Source organism: Manis pentadactyla, chromosome 4 (assembly GCF_030020395.1).
Source record: "Manis pentadactyla isolate mManPen7 chromosome 4, mManPen7.hap1, whole genome shotgun sequence".
Lineage (NCBI taxonomy): Eukaryota > Metazoa > Chordata > Mammalia > Pholidota > Manidae > Manis > Manis pentadactyla.
In genome coordinates, this window is record NC_080022.1 from 76,834,441 (window position 1) to 76,857,155 (window position 22,715).

General features: G+C 35.9%; 1 protein-coding gene across 2 annotated transcripts in view; it reads left to right on the top strand.

The window, feature by feature from the left end:
* Nucleotides 1–22,715, top strand: part of ZNF326 (zinc finger protein 326) — a 76,045-nt gene that overhangs the window by 17,732 nt on the left and 35,598 nt on the right. For both annotated transcript variants that reach the window (XM_057500402.1, XM_057500403.1), the window contains 4 exons: nucleotides 15,129–15,240; nucleotides 19,027–19,174; nucleotides 20,221–20,320; nucleotides 22,294–22,424. In XM_057500402.1, coding sequence (XP_057356385.1) covers nucleotides 15,129–15,240; nucleotides 19,027–19,174; nucleotides 20,221–20,320; nucleotides 22,294–22,424 — 491 coding nt within the window. The remainder of the gene's footprint in view (nucleotides 1–15,128; nucleotides 15,241–19,026; nucleotides 19,175–20,220; nucleotides 20,321–22,293; nucleotides 22,425–22,715) is intronic.

Here is a 22,715-nt window from a genome sequence, read left to right on the forward strand (position 1 = left end):
TAAAATGCTGAAGTGATAGGTAGATGCAAGATAAAGGTAGAAAACATAGTTTAGTGCTGTAAGAGGGCAAATGTAGATGATCAGGTGTGTGCCTATAGACGAAGTATTAATCCAAGCTAGACAAGGGCAACAAAACATCCACGGATGCAGAAGATTTCTCTCAAAACAGGGGAGGTGAGGTTCCAAGCCTCACCTCTGTTGATCCCCAATTTCTCAACTGATGGCCCCCCTGCGACTGTGCCTGTCTTAGGTTGTTCCTCCCTTGAGGAATCTTACCCATCTCTGGCTAACCAGTCATCTTTCGGGGCCATACAGGGAAATGTTAAGTTGGTAAGTGAGAGAGAAGAATATTGTTTGAAAAGGTTAGCTTTTTACTTCTTTGCAGATTTATGCCCTATGGCTTCTGTGCCCAGCATTTGTCTTGAGGTATCTTTACCACTTGGAAGAATTATGATACTCGGTAATTTCGTTATGAGGCACGAATTCTACTTAAGGGTTGTAATTAGGAAGGAAGAAGAAAAGCTATAGAAGTAGCAGGCGGAAGAAAACATGGGAAGATTGATTATTTCTTTGACATATCTTCTTGTAGAGTAACATAAGCATGTATAGGTTTTAAACTACTAATTAAATTGTGCACACACATTAACATAATAGGAATACAGCTACATAACCAAAGCAGACCTACAATTACCAGCCATATCCAGTGAAACCAAGAAAACCAGTTAGGCACCCTAAGCATTTGTGAAAACTTACCAATGATATGATGGATATTGTCTAACTGAATTTGAATAGTTGGAGAAAAATCAAACAAATTAAAACAACACATTCCTGGGAACTGTTCACATCCCATATGTTCTTTTAACAGTAGATAGTCTGTAGTCGCAAGATTTTGGAGTGCTGCAACTTGCACTTCTAATTCTTGGTTGAGTTCCGACAGTATAGATCCAGTCAAATTTGTTGTTTTACTGTATGCACAGCCCAGCTTAGATATCTCCTTCATTCCAATGGCAAGTCCAGGAACCGGTGGGATGAATGCAGCTACAACTGCAACAGTGCCAGGATCTTTGTTGAAGTTTTTTGATGATCATCTTCTGGAATGACTCTTCCAGAGAATGTTGATGTTGGAAGTTCTTCTTCATATCGTATCTTAATTCGTTTTCTGGGTAGCCAAATTAGGCTTTGATCCTCTATATAAAGACAAACAAACCCTTTGCCCACACTTTGATATGCCCTTTATATCATTGTGAAGAACTTATTGGAGATCACCACACAGGAACTGCTTTTTTTTTAAGAGAAAGGAATATTATCAGAAAAAATGTACTTCTATAGCTGATCATCTGACACCCTTTAAATTATCAAAATTAAGGATATTTAAAGCATGCATTAATCGTTGATTTACAGTTAGTTTTGTCCTATCAGGGAGTAATCCCCCTTTTCTTTCTTTTTTTTTTTGTTATCATTAATCTACAATTACATGAAGAATATTATGTTTACTAGGCTCTCCCCTATACCAGGTCCCCCCCACAAACCCCTTTACAGTCACTGTCCGTCAGCATAGCAAAATGTTGTAGAATCACTACTTGTCTTCTCTGTGTTGTACAGCCCTCCCCTTTCTCCCATCCCCTCCATTATGCATGCTAATCATAATACCCCCTTTCTTCTCCACCCCCCCTTATCCCTCCCTACCCACCCATCCTCTCCAGTCCCTTTCCCTTTCATACCTGTTAGTCCATTCTTGGGTTCTTTGATTCTGCTGCTGTTTTGTTCCTTCAGTTTTTCCTTTGTTCTTATATTCCACAGATGAGTGAAATCATTTGGTATTTCTCTTTCTCTGCTTGGCTTATTTCACTGAGCATAATACCCTCTAGCTCCATCCATGTTGTTGCAAATGGTAGGATTTGTTTTCTTCTTATGGCTGAGTAATATTCCATTGTGTATATGTACCACATCTTCTTTATCCATTCATCTACTGATGGACACTTAGGTTGCTTCCAATTCTTGGCTATTGTAAATAGTGCTGCGATAAACATAGGGGTGCATCTGTCTTTTTCAAACTTGAGTGCTGCGTTCTTAGGGTAAATTCCTAGGAGTGGAATTCCTGGGTCAAATGGTAAGTCTATTTTGAGCATTTTGAGGGACCTCCATACTGCTTTCCACAATGGTTGAACTATTTTACATTCCCACCAGCAGTGTAGGAGGATTTGCCTTTCTCCACATCCTCACCAACATTTGTTGTTTGTCTTTTGGATGTTGGCCATCCTAACTGGTGTGAGGTGATATCTCATTGTGGTTTTAATTTGCATTTCTCTGATGATTAGCGATGTGGAGCATCTTTTCATGTGCCTGCTGGCCATCTGAATTTCTTCTTTGGAGAAATGTCTGTTCAGCTCTTCTGCCATGTTTTAAATTGGCTTTTTTGCTTTCTGTTGAGGTGCATGAGCTCTTTATATAATTTGAATGTCAACCCCTTATCGAATATGTCATTTATGTATATATTCTCACATAGGATGTCTTTTTGTTTTACTGGTGGTGTCCTTTGCTGTACAGAAGCTTTTTAGTTTGATGTAGTCCCATTTGTTCATTATTGCTTTTGTTTCCCTTGCCCAGGAAGATATGTTCATGAAGAAGGTCATGTTTATGTCCAAGAGATTTTTGCCTATGTTTTTTTCTAAGAGTTTTATGGTTTCATGACTTACATTCAGGTCTTTGATCCATTTTGAGTTTACTTTTGTGTATGGGGTTAGACAGTAATCCAGTCTCATTCTCTTACATGTAGCTTTCCAGTTTTGCCAACACAAGCTGTTGAAGAGGCGGTCATTTCCCCATTGTATATGCGTGGCTCTTTTATCATATATTAAGTGACAGTATGTGCTTGGGTTTATGTCTGGGCTCTTTAGTCTGTTCCATTGGTCTGTGGGTCTGTTCTTATGCCAGTACCAAATTGTCTTGATTACTTTGGCTTTGTAGTAGAGCTTGAAGTCAGGCAGCATAGTTCCCCCCACTTTATTCTTCCTTCTCAGGATTGCTTTACCTATTCAGGGTCTTTTGTAGCTCCTTATGAATTTTAGAACTATTTGCTCTAATTCATTGAAGAATTCTGTTGGTATTTTGGTTGGAATTGCATTGAATCTGTAGATTGCTTTGGGCAGGATGGCGATCTTGAAAATAGTAATTCTTCCTATCCATGAGCATGGGATGTGTTTCCATTTATTGGTTTCTTTAATTTCTCTCATGAGTGTCTTGTAGTTTTCAGAGTATAAGTCTTTCACTTCCTTGGTTAGGTTTATTCCTAGGCATTTTATTCTTTTCAATGCACTTGTGAATGGAATTGTTTTCCTGATTTCTCTTTCTGCTAATTTATCATTAGTGTATAGGAATGCAACAGTGTTCTGTGTATTAATTTTGTATCCTGCAACTTTACTGAATTCAGGTATTAGATCTAGTAGTTTTGGAGTGGATTTCTTGAGGGATTTTTATGTACAATACCATGTCATCTGCAAACAGGGACAGTTTGACTTCTTCCTTACCAATCGGGATGCCTTTTATTTCTTTGTGTTGTCTGATTGCCATGGCTAGGACGCCTAGAACTATGTTGAATAAGTGGGGAGAGTGGGCTTCCTTGTCTTGTTCCCGATCCTAGAGGAAATGCTTTCAGCTTCTGGCCGTTAAGTATAATGTTGGTTGTGGGTGTGTCATATATGGCCTTTATTATGTTGAGGTACTTGCCCTCTATACCCATTTTTTTGAGAGTTTTTATCATGAATGAATGTTGAATTTTGTGTAGTGGATGATGTAGTGGATGATGTTGATGGATTTTTGAATGTTGTACCATCCTTGCATCCCTGGGATGAATCCCACTTTATCATGAGGGATGATCCTCTTGATGTACTAATATTTTGTTGAGTACTTTTGCATCAATGTTCATCAGGGATATTGGTCTGTGATTTTCTTTTTTTGTGGTGTCTTTGTCTGGTTTTAGTATTAGAGTGGTGTTGGCCTTGTAGAATGTGTTTGGGAGTATTCCTTCCTCTTCTACTGTTTGGAAAACTTTAAGGAGGATGGCTATTAGGTCTTCACTAAATGTTTGATAAAATTCACCAGTGAAACCACCTGGTACAGGTATTATGTTCTTAGGTATTTTTTTGATTACCAATTCAATTTCTTTGCTGGTAATTGGTCTATTCAGATACTCTGTTTCTTTCTGGGTCAGCCTTGGAAGGTTGTAGTTTTCTAGAGAGTTGTCCATTTCTTCTAGGTTATCCAGTTTATCATACAATTTTTCATAGTATTCTCTTATAATTCTTTGTATTTCCATGGTGTCCGTAGTGATTTTTCCTTTCTCATTTCTTATTCTGTCAGTGTGTGTAAACTCTCTTTTTCTTGATAAGTCTGACTAGTGGATATCTGTTTTGTTTATTTTCTTGAAGAACCACCTCCTGCTTTTATTGATTTTTTTCTATTGTTTTATTCTTCTCAATTTTATTTATTTCTGCTTTAGTCTTTATAATGTCCCTCCTTCTTCTGATGTTGGGCCTCATTTGTTCTTCCTTTTCTAGTTTCATTAATTGTAGTTTAGACTGTTTATTTGGGATTGTTCTTTCCTGAGGTATTCCTGTATTGTAATATATTTCCTTCTTAGCACGGCCTTTGCTGCATCCTACAGATTTTGTGGTGTTGAATTATTGTTGTCATTTGTCTCCATGTATTGCTTGATCTCTGTTTTTATTTGGTCGTTGATCCATTGATTATTTAGGAGCATGTTATTAAGACTCCATGTTTTTGTGGGCATTTTCATTTTCTTTGTGTAATTATATATAGTTTCATACCTTTGTGATCTGAGAAGCTGGTTGGTACAGTTTCAATCTTTTTGAATTTACTGAGGTTCTTTTTGTGGCCTAGTATATGATCTATTCTTGAAAATGTTCCATGTGCACTTGAGAAGAATGTGTGTCCTGTTACTTTTGGAGGAAGTGTTCTGTAGATGTCTGTTAGGTCCATCTGTTCTAATACGTTGTTCAGTGCCTCTGTCTCTTTTTTCTTATTTTCTGTCTGGTTGATTTGTCCTTTGGAATGAGTGGTGTGTTGACGTCTTCTAAAATGAATGCATTGCATTCTATTTCCCCCTTTAATTCTGTTAGTATTTGTTTCACATATGTAGGTGATCCTGTGTTGGGTGCATAGATATTTATAATAGTTATAGCCTCTTGTTGGACTGACCCCTTTATCATTATGTAATGTCCTTCTTTGTCTCTTGCTACTTTCTTTGTTTTGAAGTCTATTTTGTCTGATACAAGTACTGCAACTCCTTTTTTCTCCCTATTAGTTGCATGAAATATCTTTTCCATCCCTTTACTTTCAGTGTGTGTATGTCTTTGGGTTTGAAGTGAGTCTGTCTTGTAGGCAGCATATAGATGGGTCTTGTTCTTTTATCCATTCAGTTATTATACGTCTTGATTGGTGCATTCAGAGCATTTACATTGAGGGTGATTCTTGATAGGTATGTACTTATTGCCATTGCAGGCTTTAGATTTGTGCTTACCAAAGTTTCAATGTAATTCCCTTACTATCTAACAGTCTAATTTAACTCACTTTGTATGCTATTACAAGCACAACCTAAAGATTCTTTTTCTTTTCCTCCTTTTTCTTCCTCCTCCATTCTTTGTATGTTATGATTCATATTCTGTATTCTTTGTCTGTCCCTTTGGTGACATCTATTTAGCCTTAGGAATACTTCCATCTGTAGGAGTCCCTCCAAAATGCACTGTACAGGTGGTTTGTGGGAGGTAAATTCTCTCAGCTTCTGCTTATCTGAAAATTGTTTAATCCCTCCCTCAAATTTAAATGATAACCTTGCCTGGTAGAGTATTCTTGGTTCAAGGCTCTTCTGCTTCATTCCATTGAATGTATCATGCCACTCCCTTCTGGCCTGTTTCTGTAAGGGTTCTGTTGAGAAATCTGATGATAGTCTGATGGGTTTTCCATTGTATGTGATATTTTTTCTCTCTTGAGCTGCTTTTAAATGTCTTTCTTTATCCTTGATCTTTGCCATTTTAATTATTATATGTTTTGATGTTGTCTGCCTTGGTTCCCTTGTGTTGGGAGATCTGTGAACCTCCATGGCCTTAGAGACTATCTCCTTCCCCAGATTGGGGAAGTTTTCAGCAGTTACCTCCTTAATGATATTTTTATCCCCTTTTCTCTCTTCTTCTTCTGATACTCCCATAATGTGAATATTGTACTGTTTAGTTTGGTCACACAATTCTCAATATTCTTTCATTCTTAGAGATTCTTTTTTCTCCCTCTGCCTCAGCTTTGTATTCCTCTTCTCTAATTTCTGTTCCATTTACCGTCTCTTCTACTACATCTAATCTGCTTTTAAATCTCTCCATTGTATGTTTCATTTCAGATATGGAATTTCTTAATGATTGAATCTCCATCTTAAATTCATTCCTGAGTTCTTGAATATTTTTCTGTACCTCCATAAGCATGTTTATGATTTTTATTTTGAAGTCTCTTTCAGGATGATTGGTGAGTTCAGTTTCATTTGGCTCTTTTTCTGGAGTTTGTGAGATTTTGGTCTGAACCATGTTCTTTTGACATTTCATATTTTTGTGTGGTGCCCTCCATTGCCCAGAAGCTCCAGTCTGTGGAGCTGCTCAGCCCCTAGAGTGAGGTTGGGGGTTATAGGGGAGCGGAGCTGGTGCCTGGGGGGAGGAAAGATTTGTTTCTTGATTCCCGTCTGCTGTGCCTGTCTCCTGTGTCAGAGCCAGGGGGCTGAGTACACAGGTGTAAACCTCTGTGCTTTGTGTCTGTAGCTGTTGTAGGCGGGGCCTCCCTCTGTCTGGCCTGATGCCAACACAGTGACTGCCGGTTTGAGATCTGGTGCTGTCATGCCAGGAGGAAAGCTCTGCAGGCTGCGTATCACAGTGGGGGGCCTCGGAGCCAAGTATCCAGCCAGGGGGATGGAGCGCCTGAAGCTCCTCAAAGTTCCTAATCTGCTGGACAGAGTGCTCCTAGACAACCTTGTCCCCCATCTCTTCTCCCGCACAGCAAGCTCCGTGCAAACCCCACCCCTTCAGCAGCCCTCTTGCTGCTTGGAAGCCTCTCAGACCACCTGCCTTTCCCTTGTCCCAGAGCAGCCGGGTGTGGATCCCCCTCCTCCACAAACGTCTGGAATCTGTCTCTCAAGCACTCCGCCTGTCCCAGCTCTCCATCTGCCAGAGCACTACTCAATGTAGGTTTCTGTTGGCAAAGCAGATCTCCAGGGCTAGGTGTTCAGCAGTCCCAGACTTCCATCTGCTCCCTGCTCTGTTTCTCTTCCTCCCGCTGGTGAGCTGTGGTGGAGGTAGAGCTTGGATCCCGTCGGATCAAGGCTTTGATCCTGTTTCGTGAGTTATGCTCTGGTTGTAAGGTCTATATGCAGTCTGCTTCAGCCTTCTTTCCTGTTGCTCTTTTAGGGTTAGTTCTATTAACTATATATTCTCACTCTGTGGTTTTGGGAGGAGTTCTCTGTCTCACCTCTCATGCCGCCATCTTGAATCTCAACCCGCTAGTTAGGTATTCTACACCTGAAATTAACACTTAACTGGTGTCGTGGACCTCACTGGCCACCCTTTCTGTGATGCGCAGGCCAGGCCCCGCCAGAGGCATCTGGGGTGGAGCTGAGTCTGCCAGGGAACAGTCCGCAAGCCCGTCTGCCCAGCGGGCTCCCAGTGTCAGGTGGCGGGCAGGGCTGACCTCACCATGCCGTTCTGCTCCCCCAACCCATTCTGGGCCCACCCGCCGTGCTGCTGGCCCGGGGCTGCAGATCATCTGCCCTGCAGAGGGAGGCTCTGTGCCCAATGAGCAGATGCCCGCACAGCAGGAGCACATGGGCGGGAAGTGGCCACGCCTTCTGTTTCCAAGCCTCTCTAGGCGTTGCAGTCCAAGATACTTTTTTAAAAATTCAGTGCTTTTAAATAATTTGTTCATGTTTATCTATAGATAAATAGCATAATAATTAGAATTATGGAAATCAAATCTGGGACTACTCTAGTGTAGTTAGTAATCATTGATGAACATCAGAATTACCAAAAGATAACTTTTAAATTTACATGCCCTTGTTCACCCCTGTTCCCTATATCCTGATTTAGGGTGGAGCCAGAACATCTATATTATAAAAAAGGCCTCACCTATGATTTTGATTCAAACTCCCTTCTTGGGTATTGTATTTATTGCTGGAGGTATTACTGAAGAAGTGGTATGTCAAGTTACATAGAATCCCCTTTATGAAGACAAAGGGAAGAAATTTTTCATGGTCCTTGATACCAGGAAAAGCTGTGTTTCTTCTAGAAAATTTGCTTTTAATATTCTGGACATTATGACTTTTAGAGATGGTAATATTTCCATTTTACAATGTTAAAAATTGACAGCCACTCTGAAAATGGAATTAAGAAAATAATTTCATTCATATTAGCATCAGGAAGAATAAAATACTGAGGAATAACTTTAACAAAAATGCAAAGCTTATACTTTGAAAACTATAAAGCATCACTGAAAAAAATTAAAGAAGATCTAAGTAAGTGGAAAAACAGACTTAACATTGTTAAGCTAGTAATACTTCCCAAACTGATCTACAGATTCAGCATAATCTCTATCAGATTTCCATCTGACTTCTCTGCAAAAATTGACAATTTGATTCTAAAATTTTTGAGGAATTAGCCAAATAGCCAAACAAACAGCCAAAACAATCCTGAAAAAGAGAACCAAGTAGAAAGACTCATAATACTTCATGGTTTCAAAACTGAATACAAAGCCACAGTAATCAAGACAGTGTGGTACTTGAACAAGGACAGATAGATCAGTGGAATAGAATTGAGGGTCAGAAATAAACTTATAAATCTATGGTTAACTGATTTTCAAGAAGGATGCCAAAATTATTCAGTGGGGAGAGAAAATAGTCTTTTTTCAACAGATGGTGCTAGGACAACTGGATAGATGCATGCAAAAGTTAAAATACAAGACCTAAATGCAATAACTAAAATTTCAAAGGTGTTAGAAGAAAACGGGGGTAAATCTTCATGCCTTTGGAATTTGGCAGGGAATACTTAGATGCGACAGTAAAAGAATGAGCAACAAAGGAAAAATATAAAATGGACTTTATCAAAATTAAAACTTTTGTGCTTCAAAGAACACCATCAAGAGAGTGAAAAGACAACACACAGAGTGGGAGAAAATGTTTGCAATTCATGTATCTAGAAAATTATACAGTAGTATTATGCAGTGGTTAGATCTTAAATGGAGCAACATGTCCATATCTAGGCAACAGATTTTTAAAACTTTAATATACAAAAGCATTAAAAATTAAATTCAATAATTGATAAGAATTACCTGTTTTCCACTTCACTAGACTCTGATAAGAGACTTGTATCTAGAATATGTAAAGAATTTTTACAACTCAGTCCAATTGAAAAGTAAGCACAACAGCTGATTAGACATTTTTCCAAAAAAGACACACAAATAGCCAAAAAACATGAAAAAATGCCCAACGATTAATTATTAGGGAAGTGTAAATAAAGACCAAGATGAGATATTACTTCATACCCACCTTAGCAAGGATGGGAGAAATCAGCTTTTATACACTGCTAGTGGGAATGTAAAATGGTGCAGTCACTTTGGAAAACAACCAGGCAGTTCCTCAAATGATTAAACAATTACCACATGATCTAGCAATTCTACTTTTGAATGTAAATCCAAGAGAAATGAAAACATGTCCATACAAAAACTTACATACAGATGTTTATAGTGGTATTATTCACAGTAGCCAAAAGGTAGAAACAACCCATATATTCATCAGTTGTTGAATAAACAGGTGGTATGTCCAAATAAGGATTATTTTTCAGCTGTAAAAATGGTATGAGGTACTGGTAGATGCTACAACTTGGATGGACCTTGAAAAGATTATGCCAAGTGAAAGAAGTCCGTCACAAAAGCCCACATCTTACGTGTTTCTTCTCATGGGAAAGTCCAGAGTACAGAAATCTAAAGAGACAAAAAGTAGGTTAATGGTTGCCTTGGGGCATGGGATGTATATGGAGTAATACCCAAAGCCTACCGGGTTTCTTTGTGAGTTTGAGTTGATGAAAATGATCTAAAATTGATTATGGTGATGTTTGCACATATCTATGAATATACTAAAATCCATTGTATTATACCTTTTAGATGGGTGAATTGTATGTGAGTTATTTCTCAAGCTTTTTAAAAAAAAAAATTCAGAGCCAACTTACTCTGTTACTTTTTTGTTATTATTCTACTTTTTAACTTCATAATGTATCTCTAAAGGAAATCAAGTGCATTTGATCAAATTAGAGTAAGTCATTACATACATAAATTAAAGCTAAGAAAATGTCTTTTTCAGCATTGTTTATGAAAACATACAATAGCAAAATAATATACAGAAGATATTTTGCCTATTTTTGAGTAGCTCAATGCATGAAATTATTTTTTGTTTTTGAATATGTTACTCAATTTTTGCTTTGGTGACTGAGAAGTGTTTTGTCCTTTCAAGTTAGGTGATATTGCAGGGATGTAAAAATTACTCTTATTTAGAATTAATATTTGATTATTTGATTAAGTCAGGACTGAAGAAGGTTTAAATAATTGTGATGAGTTAATATTCCAAGTTTTCTGATCAAATTTTTCAAGTTTTTTATGCCCATTTAAAAAAGATCTATTGAGCATTATAATGATTTATTAGAATGTATTCCTTTAATGTTGGAGGTGTTAAGTTGTGATAGCCTTCAAATAATTGTTAAAAGGGGAGAAGAGGAGCAAGGATGCCTAGATAAGTCCTAGTTCATTTCAAAACGGTATTTTTTATTACACATTTTTGGGTACTGACAGTATGTTTTGTTTTTTGAATTTCATTTCCACTTGAATTGCTTAAGGATTAATACATGTATCCAATTTGATAAAAGTGGAGATTACAGTAATCATTAATAATAGTAAGCTAGCACTTAAACTGAGGGCTTATCGTGTACTAGGCATTGTGTTAAAGAGCATAACATACATTTCTTAACGTAATTCTCACATCAGCCTCTATAGGGATGCATATCAAACCTTCTACAGCTGAGAAAACAGGCACAGAGCACATAAATAACTTGTCGCCCAGGTCAAACAACCAGTAAATGGCAAAGCCTGGATTTATCCCAGGATAGGTCTTGCTCTAGAAACCTTTTGCTTAAACCTCCATGTGACTGTAATAGAAAATTGCTTTGTATTATTTCTTCTTTTAAAACAACTTTTTCTGATTACAGCATTATAAGCATTTTAATGTATTGTTTGAAAAAAATAACTGAATTTGCAAATGTTAGATTTTTTTTCCTCAAAATGTATGAACTGTAACATAAAACCCAGGAAAGGTTTCAAAGCTATTCATAAATCTACCTTCCTGCCATGCTTTGCAATTGATACCTATACTGTTTAATAAAAAAGAGCAATATTCTGGAATTCTACAAACATGATCCCAAGTTAGTGGAATATGTATTGTGGGGATACCTTTTATATTTTGTTAATGGGTAGATTGTCATTCACCACTCTAGGTATTACTAGAATAGGCAATTCAGTTGATCCTCTCTCTTGGGGCAGATTTCAAAGATATATTTTGCAATTAAATTAAATAAATACTGCAACATTTGATAAACTGATTTGCCTTTAAATCAGATATGTGTGATTCAACCTTTTTTTAACAAAACTTGAGAATATAGCTAAGAATGAGGCTGAAATTCTATAGTCAAATCAGGCTCTCAGTGTCACATGTGAGGTGGGCATATCTGTTTAGTATTCAGAAATACAAGGTCTTGCTACACTGTAGTATAGACTATGATTTGTTGAAAAGCAGTAGGAAAGGAACCATATTCTGTCATTTGGAGGTGCAGTGTATCATGAAAGGCAAAGAAATTACTTGTGGTTTAAGGTCATATACAAGTGGATTTCCATAGAGTGAAGATTTGAGGGAAACTGAATAAGGATATTGAAAATAGTTAATAAAGTATGAATGTACATTTAAGCTCTTATAAAATGAAAATCAAAATAATCTTAAGGTACTGGTTTTATATAATTTTGAAATATCCCACTGTATATGTAGTAAGTGGTTAATATTCACTGTCAAATTTATGAATCCCCAGGTGTTAATGATTTTGTATTAGATATTTTACCAAAGGCAATCCAAAAGGGTGAGCAATGCATAAAAGGAAAATTTAAAGGCAGATAAGTTTTTTTTAGTCTAAAGTTAAATGGTATTATAAGAAAGAACCTGCTCACAATAAGGTACCATTTCACACTGTGTAAAGTGGATGGCCATAATAAAAAAGAGGTTTTGGCAAACTGGACAGCTACATGCGAGAGAATGGAACTGGATTATTGTCCAACCCCATACATAAAAGTAAACTGAAAATGGATTAAATACCTGAATGTAAGTCATGAAACCATAAAACTCTTAGAAGAAAACATAGGCAAAAATCTCTTAAATATAAACATGAGCAACTTTTTCCTGAACACATCTCCTTGGGCAAGGAAAACAAAATAAAAAATGAACAAATGGGACTACATCATGCTAAAAAATGCTTCTGTATAGCAAAGGATGCTGTCAGCAGAAAAGGCCTCCTACAGTATGGGAGAATATATTTGTAACTGACCTATCTGACAAGGGGTTAACATCCAAAATATATAAAGAACTCAACATGCCTCAACACCCAAAAAGCAAATAACCCTATTAAAAAATGGGCAGAGGATATGAACAGACACTTCTCCAAAGAAAAAATTCAGATGGCCAGCAGGCACATGAAAAGATGCTCCACATTGCTAATTGTCAGGGAAATGCAAATTAAAACCACAATGAGATATCACCTCACACCAGTTAGGATGGCCAACATAGAAAAGACTAGGAACAACAAATGCTGGTGAGGATGTGGAGAAAGGGGAACCCTCCTACACTGCTGGTGGGAATGTAAACTAGTTCAACCATTGTGGAAAGCAGTATGGAGGTTCCTCAAAAAACTGAAAGTAGAAATACCATTTGACCCAGGAATTCCACTCCTAGGAATTTACCCTAGGAATGCAGGATTCCAGTTTGAAAAAGACATATGCACCCATATGTTTATCGCAGCACTATTTACAATAGCCAAAAAATGTAAGCAACTTAAGTGTTCATCAGTAGATGAATGGATAAAGAGGTGGTACATATACACAGTGGAATACTATTCAGCCATAAGAAGAAAACAAATCCTACCATTTGCAACAGCATGGATGGAGCTAGAGGGTATAAACTCAGTGAAACAAGCCATGCAGAGAAAGACAAGTACCAGATGATTTCACTCATCTGTGGAGCATAAGAACAAAGCAACAACTGAAGGAACAAAACAGCAGCAAACTCACAGAACCAACGAACAGACTAACAGTTACCAAAGGGAAAGGGACTGGGGAGGGTGGATGGGAAGGGAGGGAGAAGGGGAGTAAGTGACATTACAATTAGCACACATAACATGGGGGATGCGCGCAGGGAAGGCAGTATAGCACAGCGAAGAGAAGTGACTCTGTAGCATCTTACTATGCTGATGGACAGTGACTGTAATGGGGAATGTGGTGGGGACTTAATAATTGGGGATATCTAGTAACCACAGTGTTGCTCATGTGATTGTATATTAATGATACCAAAATAAAAAAATGCATATATAAAAAAATTTAAGGAAAAGAACAAGTGTTGGTGATGATGTGGAGAAATTGGAACCCTTTCACATTACTGGTGGGAATGTAAAATGATGCAGCTGCTGTGGGGGAACAGTTTAGTTGTTCCTCAGATAATTAAAGATGACCCTATGACCCAGCAGTTCCATTTCTAAGGATATAGGTAGAAGAATTGAAGTTTTCAAAAAAACTTGTAATCAAATGTTCATAGCAGCGCTATTCACAAAAGACAAAATGTGGCAACAATCCACATATTCATCAACAGATGAATGGATAAAAAAGAATGTGTCTCCATACAGTAGGATATTCAGCCACATAAAGGAAAGACATACTGATACATGGTACAACATATGATGAACCTTGAATACAATGCAAAATAAAAGAAGCCAGACAGAAAAGGCTAGGCCACATATTGTACTATTCTGTTTATATGAAATATCCAGAATAGGGGTATCAATAAAGGTAGAAAGCAGATGAGAAGTTACCAGGGACTTGTGGAAAAGGTAATTTGGGAGTGACTGCTTAATAGATACGGAGTTTCTGTCTGGGGTGATGAAAAAGCTCTGAAACTAAATAATGCTGATGGTTGCACAACACTGTGATGTGTTTTGATGCCATTTAATTATTATAGACTCTGAAATGGTTAAAATGGTAAATTTTGAACCATGTATTTTATTACATTTATTTACATAAAAAAGTTTTTTTTTTTTAAAGGTGACCTGCCTTTATTTTAGAGTTTTTACATTTAAAACATTTTGAGAAGTTGCTATAATATATACAAGTTTTCATATCCAGGGCTCTCCAGTGTTCACTGAAGTTAATTTTCATACAGGCTCAGGTCACTTTAGTGTTTCCCAAACTGTGGTATTCATAATGATTTTAGGTAATATGGATATTATTGCTTAAAATGAGGAGAAGAAAAAGTGGGCATATTAGGAAGAGTTGTATTTTCAAAAATATATGTCGTTTTGGGAGGAGATTTCCGCTGCTCTACTCATGCTGCCATCTTGGCTCCGCCCAGCTGAAAAGTGGGCATATTAAAAGAAAAATACATTAAAAGCGAATAACCACATGCCTGCAGTCCTGTGGGCCAAGTGCTGGGGCTCAGCTGCTTTCTGTTAACATTTCAGTTTACTACAGACATAGACCCTTAAAACACCAAGAGAAACAAACAAACAAAAAAAAGCAAATAAGCACATAGATGAGAATTAAATATGGCAGATTTCATGATGATGGTATTCAAATGAATGGAGTTCCAGAAATACTGGGTAATATCAAACTGATTTTTCTGGTAAGTTCAATTTAGATTATGATCATCAAATAAGCCTTGTATGTCTGCTTTCTGAACTGGGAACTATAAAGGGGAAAATGATTTTTAGCTTTGGCTTTTTTGTCCAATATTCTAGCAAAAACTGATCCTAAAAATGAAGAAGAAGAAAAGCGACGTATCGAGGCTCGGCGAGAAAAACAAAGGCGCAGAAGAGAAAAAAACAGTGAGAAATATGGAGATGGATACAGGTTTGTGCTTATTTTAGCAGAGCCTGAAAATTGGGCTTATTAAAAATGAGTTTCTTACAAAAGACAAATACATCCGATGGGATATAAAAAAATTCCTGAGAGACAAATGAAAAGGTTTGATCAAAGATACATAGGAATGCCCTTGAGTTTTTATACTTACATGTAATCACCACTTAGAAAATATAAGAAGAGTCCCATTCATAATGATAATCCCAAAATACAAAGTACCCAGGTATATACAGTATTCTTAAAAAGAAATACTTGTCATAACATAAGGAAAACCACAAAGTCTTCTTGAGATTTGACTTGACTTGAGATTTGACTATATGGAAATATACTGATATTCTTGGATAAGAAAACTAAACAAACATATCAGGTCTTCCCAGTGTTGATTCAAGGAAATTCTGAAAAAGAGTAAATGAGTAGGTATTAACTTTTCTAGATATTGAAACATTAGTAAGTTATAATAGTTAGAAATACATGGTGGTGTGAAAAAGTAATCAGTGTATCAGAATTATTAATGAGTAAACATACATTATATGTAAGAATGTTATATATAGTATAGAAGATACTGCAAGTGAAAGGGGAACTGCTTTAACAAGAATAACAAGAAAAGTAATTCAGATCCTCTTGAACCAATGTGGATGAATCTAAACCAAAAAATGGGAAGTAACAGGAAAATAAAATTGAATATTTTAATCACTGCAAGAAGACTTTTTTCTCAGGCTTAAAAATTATAGAATAAATTACAAAGGAAATGATGAAATTTGTTTAAAGAAGTTTAAATCTTGAAAGCAAACAGACTTGGAAAACATAAACCTGAGAAATGATTAATATCTAAGTTAGGTAACCATCACCCAACCAGAACATTTTAAAAGTAAGGGAAGATTCCTGAAACACAATTTGGTGAAGGAACAATAGTAGCTAGTTAATAATTTTAAAGAAAGTGTTGAAACTTACTGTTCAGTTAAATAAACTGAAACTTCATATAATATGGCATTAGGAGAAAAATGATTTACTAAGATACAGTTAAAGAACACTTAAAATTTGCTGGTGACAATATAATATGGTTATAACTAATAGGAAGTAATTTTGCAGTTTTAAAAAAGTCTTGAATTTTTTATACTCAGTTTATACTTGCATTCCCCAAGAAAATAATCTAAAAATATAAAAAGAAATTTAATCTAAAAAGACATCCATAACATTATTTATAATAACTCCAACCATGAAACATATCAGCAGCAGGGAGTGAATAAGTATGTGTAAGACTGAACACATCCCTTCATGGGCTCTTAGGCTGTTGTTAAAAATGAAGATTATAAAGCCTGTAATAAAATGGAGAAAATGCAGGCAAAATAGGAAAATATATATGTAAGATGTGAAATTATACATAGAAAAAAGACTAGGAAATTTTTTTAAAAGGATAATAATTGATTTTTTTTTCATCTTTTTTCTCTGAAATATGTCTAGGTTCTGCTTCTGCTTAGAAAACAAAGAATATAAAATTTAAAAAGTAAATTCAGTGTATTCCCTGCTCAAAATGGAGTTTTCCTTTTTTAAAAGTTCATTTGCTCATGTAGAATAAAGAGAACGAAATATTTCACTTCAGTGAATTTTCTAGATGTCTAAAACTTTGTCTTAGTCAAAAGATAACATTTTAAGAGGAGAATCTGCAAACCTTCCCATGGAGATATTTTAAAAATATGAGTTTCCTTCCATATTAAATAGGATACTCTGTGTTATTACTTGGTTTTAATATATACATTGGTTTTATTCATGTAAAATGTAGTAAAATAAATTCAGTTGCACCTAAATTTCTATGTTTTTGTTTAGTCTTTGATTTTAGTCTATTGTGTTTTACTTGTATAATCTTTGCATCTAGCTTTAATGACCTTTTCCTATGCTCTTTTTGGTTTGTTGTACCTTGTTTGTTGGGACTTGAGAAACAATAGGATTAAGCTTATTAAAAATTAACCAATAAAAGGAAATTCAGGTTTTTAAGAGGAAGCTGTTTTTGGTCCTTGTGAGTATCTCTCCCACTGTGCATTCTTTTGACAAAGGTCAATGGGCTTAGCTACTTTGGTGCAGAAAAAAATTGAAACAAACTCTGTATCAAATGTGTAGGAGTCCAAAAAGATGATTTCATATTCTAAGATTAACTTTTTTATTTAATTGTCCTATGAATAGTTTCCCCATTAAAAACTATATGTTTGGATATGACATATCCGTGTTAATATAATAAATGTAGTGATTTGGAGAAACTGAACTTTCATTTAGCTGTTTGCTCCATAACTCTAAATATAAACCTGATGATATAACCAAAAAATTGTCAGTTCAATTAAGTTGTAATTTTAAAATAGTCTTAAATTATTTAAATTTACCAGAGCAGTTTTACTTTGAGTTATGAGGGTAAGAGATTGACAGTAAATAACTATTATATGTGAGAGGTGTAGACAAACACAGAATATAGTGAAGAGTGCCAAAGAGAAGTATAAAATGGTCTTATAGGAGATAACTTCTAAATAGAAATGCAGGCAGATCAGGGAAATGGGCAAAGGTGGTATTTCAACTGATTGAGAAGTGGTAGTTGTTAGGCAGCCCGGGTAGAGGGCATGGCTTGAAGTATAAGCAAAGAAACAGGAATGTTTCATTGATATTCAGGAAATGGAAAGATGTGTGGATTGAAAATGACTCTAGTGAGGTGAAAGATATAATGTAATTTAAACATTTAATGGAGACATATTATGTGCTAGATAATGCTGAAGGTATTAGTGGTTAAAGCCAAAAAGGAGAGATTAAGAACTTTCTTAAGTGGCATCTGAAAATGTTTTGACTTTGTTTTTTGAGCCTTAAAGAGCCAGTGAAGTCTTCTTCGCAGTAATGTGCTATAGTCTCCTTTAGGAAGTAACAGTAATTAATTGAATAATTACTATGTATCAGGAACTCTTCTAAGGCTTTATATTTATTTTTAAAAATCTTAATGATACTTCTATGAGGATTCTTACCTCATTAAGATAAGAAAACAGCCCAAGGTCACACAAGGGGGCTAGAATAAACCCAGCAGTAAGCTTCAGATCCCATATTATTAACCAGGAAAATAAATACAATAGTAGTGTAAGGAATTTTTAGAAAATGGAGATTGGAGGCAGAGAAGCCAATCAGGAAACTGTTGTTGTAATTCAAGGAAAAGGAAATAAGAATACATAATGCAGGAACAATTAAAAAGGAATAAAAGGGGAAATTTTCTGCAGTGGCTCCTGAGCTTCTAAATGTGTGCATTTGTCCAGACTTCATCCTGAAGTCTTTTGGGGGTAGGACTTGATCACCTAAGACCTCCAAAGGAGTGAATTACTGTTGGTGTTCCATGGGGCGTTGTTGGTACCAGCTTAGTGGTTTGGAAGTTTGAGGATCAAACAGTGTTTAAGTGGTGGAACTTTGGAACTTGGTATGTCTTGGGGTTAACTTTGGCTTTATAACTGGTCTGGGCTTGAAGTGGATAGTTTAGGATTAGATTCACTGATTCCATCTTTCATTCTCAGAAGTCCCAGGGTTGGCCAGAAATGCAAAGTGATGTAATGACTATTGTCCAAATAGGTACTTAAAGAAATACTGTTTCATTTATTTATTCTTTTTTTTTCCTTTGATGTAAGTGAAATTTACATCAACCATAAAATGGAAGAATGGAAATCCTTTATGCTTGTAAAATTAATTTCATTGTTATAGTCTTATGAACTCTTTCTAAGTAAATGAGGTAATACTTAAAGAAAAACTTTTTTTCCCTTATAGAATGGCATTCACATGTTCATTTTGTAAATTTCGAACATTTGAAGAAAAAGATATTGAACTGCATCTGGAAAGTTCTTCACATCAGGAAACATTAGATCATATTCAGAAACAAACCAAATTTGATAAAGTAGTTATGGAGTTTTTGCATGTAAGTAGCTGTTTTTGACATTTGAATTTCTTGTATTTTCATAGTTCCCTGTCTCACATTTTATGTTTCTAAGAATTTACTATTTACTTAGAAAAAGAGTTGCTTTAAAATTAGCCCAGAACTGAACTGGATTTGAATTCCCCTGTAGTAGATTTTAGATTTGTTATTTAAAAGACTTGTACATCTCTCAGTTTCCGGCAGAGATGTCAGTAAAAGAATTCCTTTCACAAGTATTTATTGATGCAGAATCAGCTATCATCCTTTGAGAGTACAGGTGCCACACTTTGAAAGCACAGCAACCAGCTGTTGTGCTGGGTACTTTGACTCATTATTTCATTTGAGCCTCACAGCAAATTCTTTTTACTATGAAAGATGATGCTCAGAGCAGCTTAGTGACTCTTCTCAGTTAGCAGCAGTTTGAATTCAGAGCCAGAGCTAATGTCCTTGGCTTAGTCATGAGTTCAATTTTTTTTGAATATTTACAAAAGGTGGTATGCAGGCACTGAAGACACAGGCACTACACTCAGTGAACTAATAATACTTGGAAATAGAATATACTCACAGATGACAGGGGAGGATAATTGGCACTGGGGATGTGTAAGGAAGTGAGTAGCTGGATGTACATACAATTAATTTGAGCAAAATAGATGGAATTGTTAGGAGGTTAGAAGTACAGTGATCATCCACTTCTCTATATTCTTGCAGAACTGGGTACCTTAGTTAAAATTTTTCTGTAACCTTGTTCCTTAACTATTTCCTAACTGTAATGTAATGAAGGACTTAAGTACTCACCTGTTCTGCCTCTTGAGTATTTTAGCTGTTTTTGCTCCTTATCTATATGCCTAAAATACATTTTGAAAACTGAATACTTCTTGTAGCCTCCTAGTATTTTATGACAGTTTTTCAACTAATTGTAAGTGCCTTGACAACAGGTGTTAGTTCTTTTATACAAGAGACATTGTTATTTTCCACTGGACAGGCATTATGTGTGGCATATGCAGATGCTCACTAAAAACTGTTAAGATTCTTCCTATTGTATTTTCTAGGAATGTATGGTGAATAAATTCAAGAAAACATCTATTCGTAAGCAACAGACAAATAATCAAACAGAAGTAGTCAAAATAATTGAAAAAGATGTCATGGAAGGTAAGTATTTAAACAAATTGTTTTAGAAATTTAAATGTCTGTTTCACACTCCGTCTCCTACTCCAGTGTGCATGGTGCCCACTAGAGTGACAGAGCACACAGCCGTCTGTGATGGCCCTGAATGCACTAGCAGGGATGGACTCCTTCGACTTCCTGTTTTCACATTTACAGATTTAGCTGTACCTACCCTTATATCTTTCACTTGAGTGTTAGAGGACAAATCAGCTTTTCCTCCAGATAGAAGACACTTTTCTCTCCCATCTCTCTTATCCCTTCTTATTTTGAGGACTTTTGCTCAAATAGTGAATGTTTCTGTTTTTCAGTCTTTCCTTCTCTTTTGATACCACCTCTGAAACCTATGCTCTTATCTTTAACAAAAACAAAACCCAACCAAACAAAACCAAAAAAATCCCAAAGGAACAAAAGAAAAAAAATAGATACTAGTTTCCCTAAAAACATCTGCTTTTCAGTTTAAACAACCAAACATCTTAAGCATAGTCATCACTCCTCTCTGTTGCTTCACTTGTTATTTATTACTTCACCCACAGGAGACAACTTTCTGCCACCTTTAGTCTACTGAGACTGCTCTCATGGAGGTTGCCTGTGCCAACTTCAGTTCTTTTGACTAACTGTCTTCTGCAACAATTTTCACTGATAACTCTGTTCTTTGTAAATCTGTTTTCTCCCTTGATTTCTATGGTATCTCAAGCCCTGATCTCTTTATTCCCTTGTCATTTTTTGCTCTGCTTTTCTTTCTCTATCAGGGTTTTAGAAATTGGTATTTTCCAGTATTCTGTCATTAATCTCATGATCACCTCTCTTTATATTCCTTCTTGATGAATTCATTTACTTACAGAGCTTAAATTAATATCTATATGTTGATTACTTATACATTTGTATCTCTAGCACAGATCTCCTGAACTCTAATCTCATACATCCAACTGCCTTGTCATGTGTCTGAAGCAGTCTCACAAAATGAGCACACTCTAAATAAATATTCTCTCTTTGAGCATCTCCCACCCAATAAAAAATAAATAAAACAAAAACTCAACAAATAGCTCCTTACTATTATCTTGGAAAGTGACTCCAACACCAAAGTCAGAAGTATGATGTTAATTCTAAATATTTTTACTTTACTCTTATCTGTAGCATTGTGTCATACTGTTTCTGTCTTTCAAATATCCATCAAGTTTGTTTCTACACCTCCCCTTTAAATTTTGCATTTGCTCAAATCTTTGTTCTCTTGACAACTAAGTATTTTCCTAATTAGTTTCCTTACTTTGGTCTTTTTTATCTCTAATTCTACTTGGTTTCATTACTTCAGGGTTTTCCAGTGGCTCCCGCATTCTCTTCAGGGTGAAGTCCAGATTCCAAGGCATGGGACACAAAGCTCTCCATATCTAGTCCCTGCTCTTTTTCTCTCTTTTGCCCCTTTATATTCTGTGCCCTAGCCATATTGAATTACTTGGCAATTCCCAGAAGGTACCATTTTCTTTGACATCTATGTCTTGCATATAGTTAAACCTTTACCTGCAGTAAACTTCAGTCACCATTTGAAGATCCAACATTTATTTTGTTGTTTTGTTGTTATGAATTCAATTTTAACATCTTTTCCCCATCCCTGCCCACCCACATTCATAATCATGGAAATTCTTATTTTACTGCACAATCAACGTTTGTTTTCATTTGTATTACATTTTTTAGGGGTGAACTTACAGGCCTCAGAGCATAATTGTATAACTAATTAGGAAGTACAATGTAATTACATGTTTTAATTTTAATGTTGCCATGTATTTTAAATCTATATATGGAGATTTATGAGATGTAGTTAGAAACACTCAATGTATATACTCTGATCCTTTTTTTGGAAGAAAGGGTATAATTAATCATGGAAACAAAATAGTGAAAGTTTTATCAGAAATAAGATACGTAAATCATCACTTTTCTTACTAGTAAATGGATTTCTTCTGTAGGTGTTACTGCAGATGATCACATGATGAAAGTAGAAACTGTTCACTGCAGTGCTTGCGGTGTGTATATTCCTGCTTTACATAGTTCAGTTCAGCAGCACTTAAAATCTCCTGATCATATCAAAGGGAAGCAGGTAGGTTTTGATCTATTGTAGTGAAGTCATTGAATTGTTCATCAGTCCCTTATTGTCCTTTAAAGGCTGTTGTGCTGTCTACTTGTGTATGGTCCTGTTAATCTCATGTGGGAACAACTGTGAAGATATCTAGAGAGGCATTGTGGCATAGTGGTTAAGACTGTGGGCTAGAGCGAGAATTCCTGGGTCTGAAGCCTGGTTCAGTACATAACATAAGCAAGTAAATTAACTTTTGTCTGAGTTTCTTTATCTTTAAAACGGCATTGATAATCATTCTACTCTTATGTGACT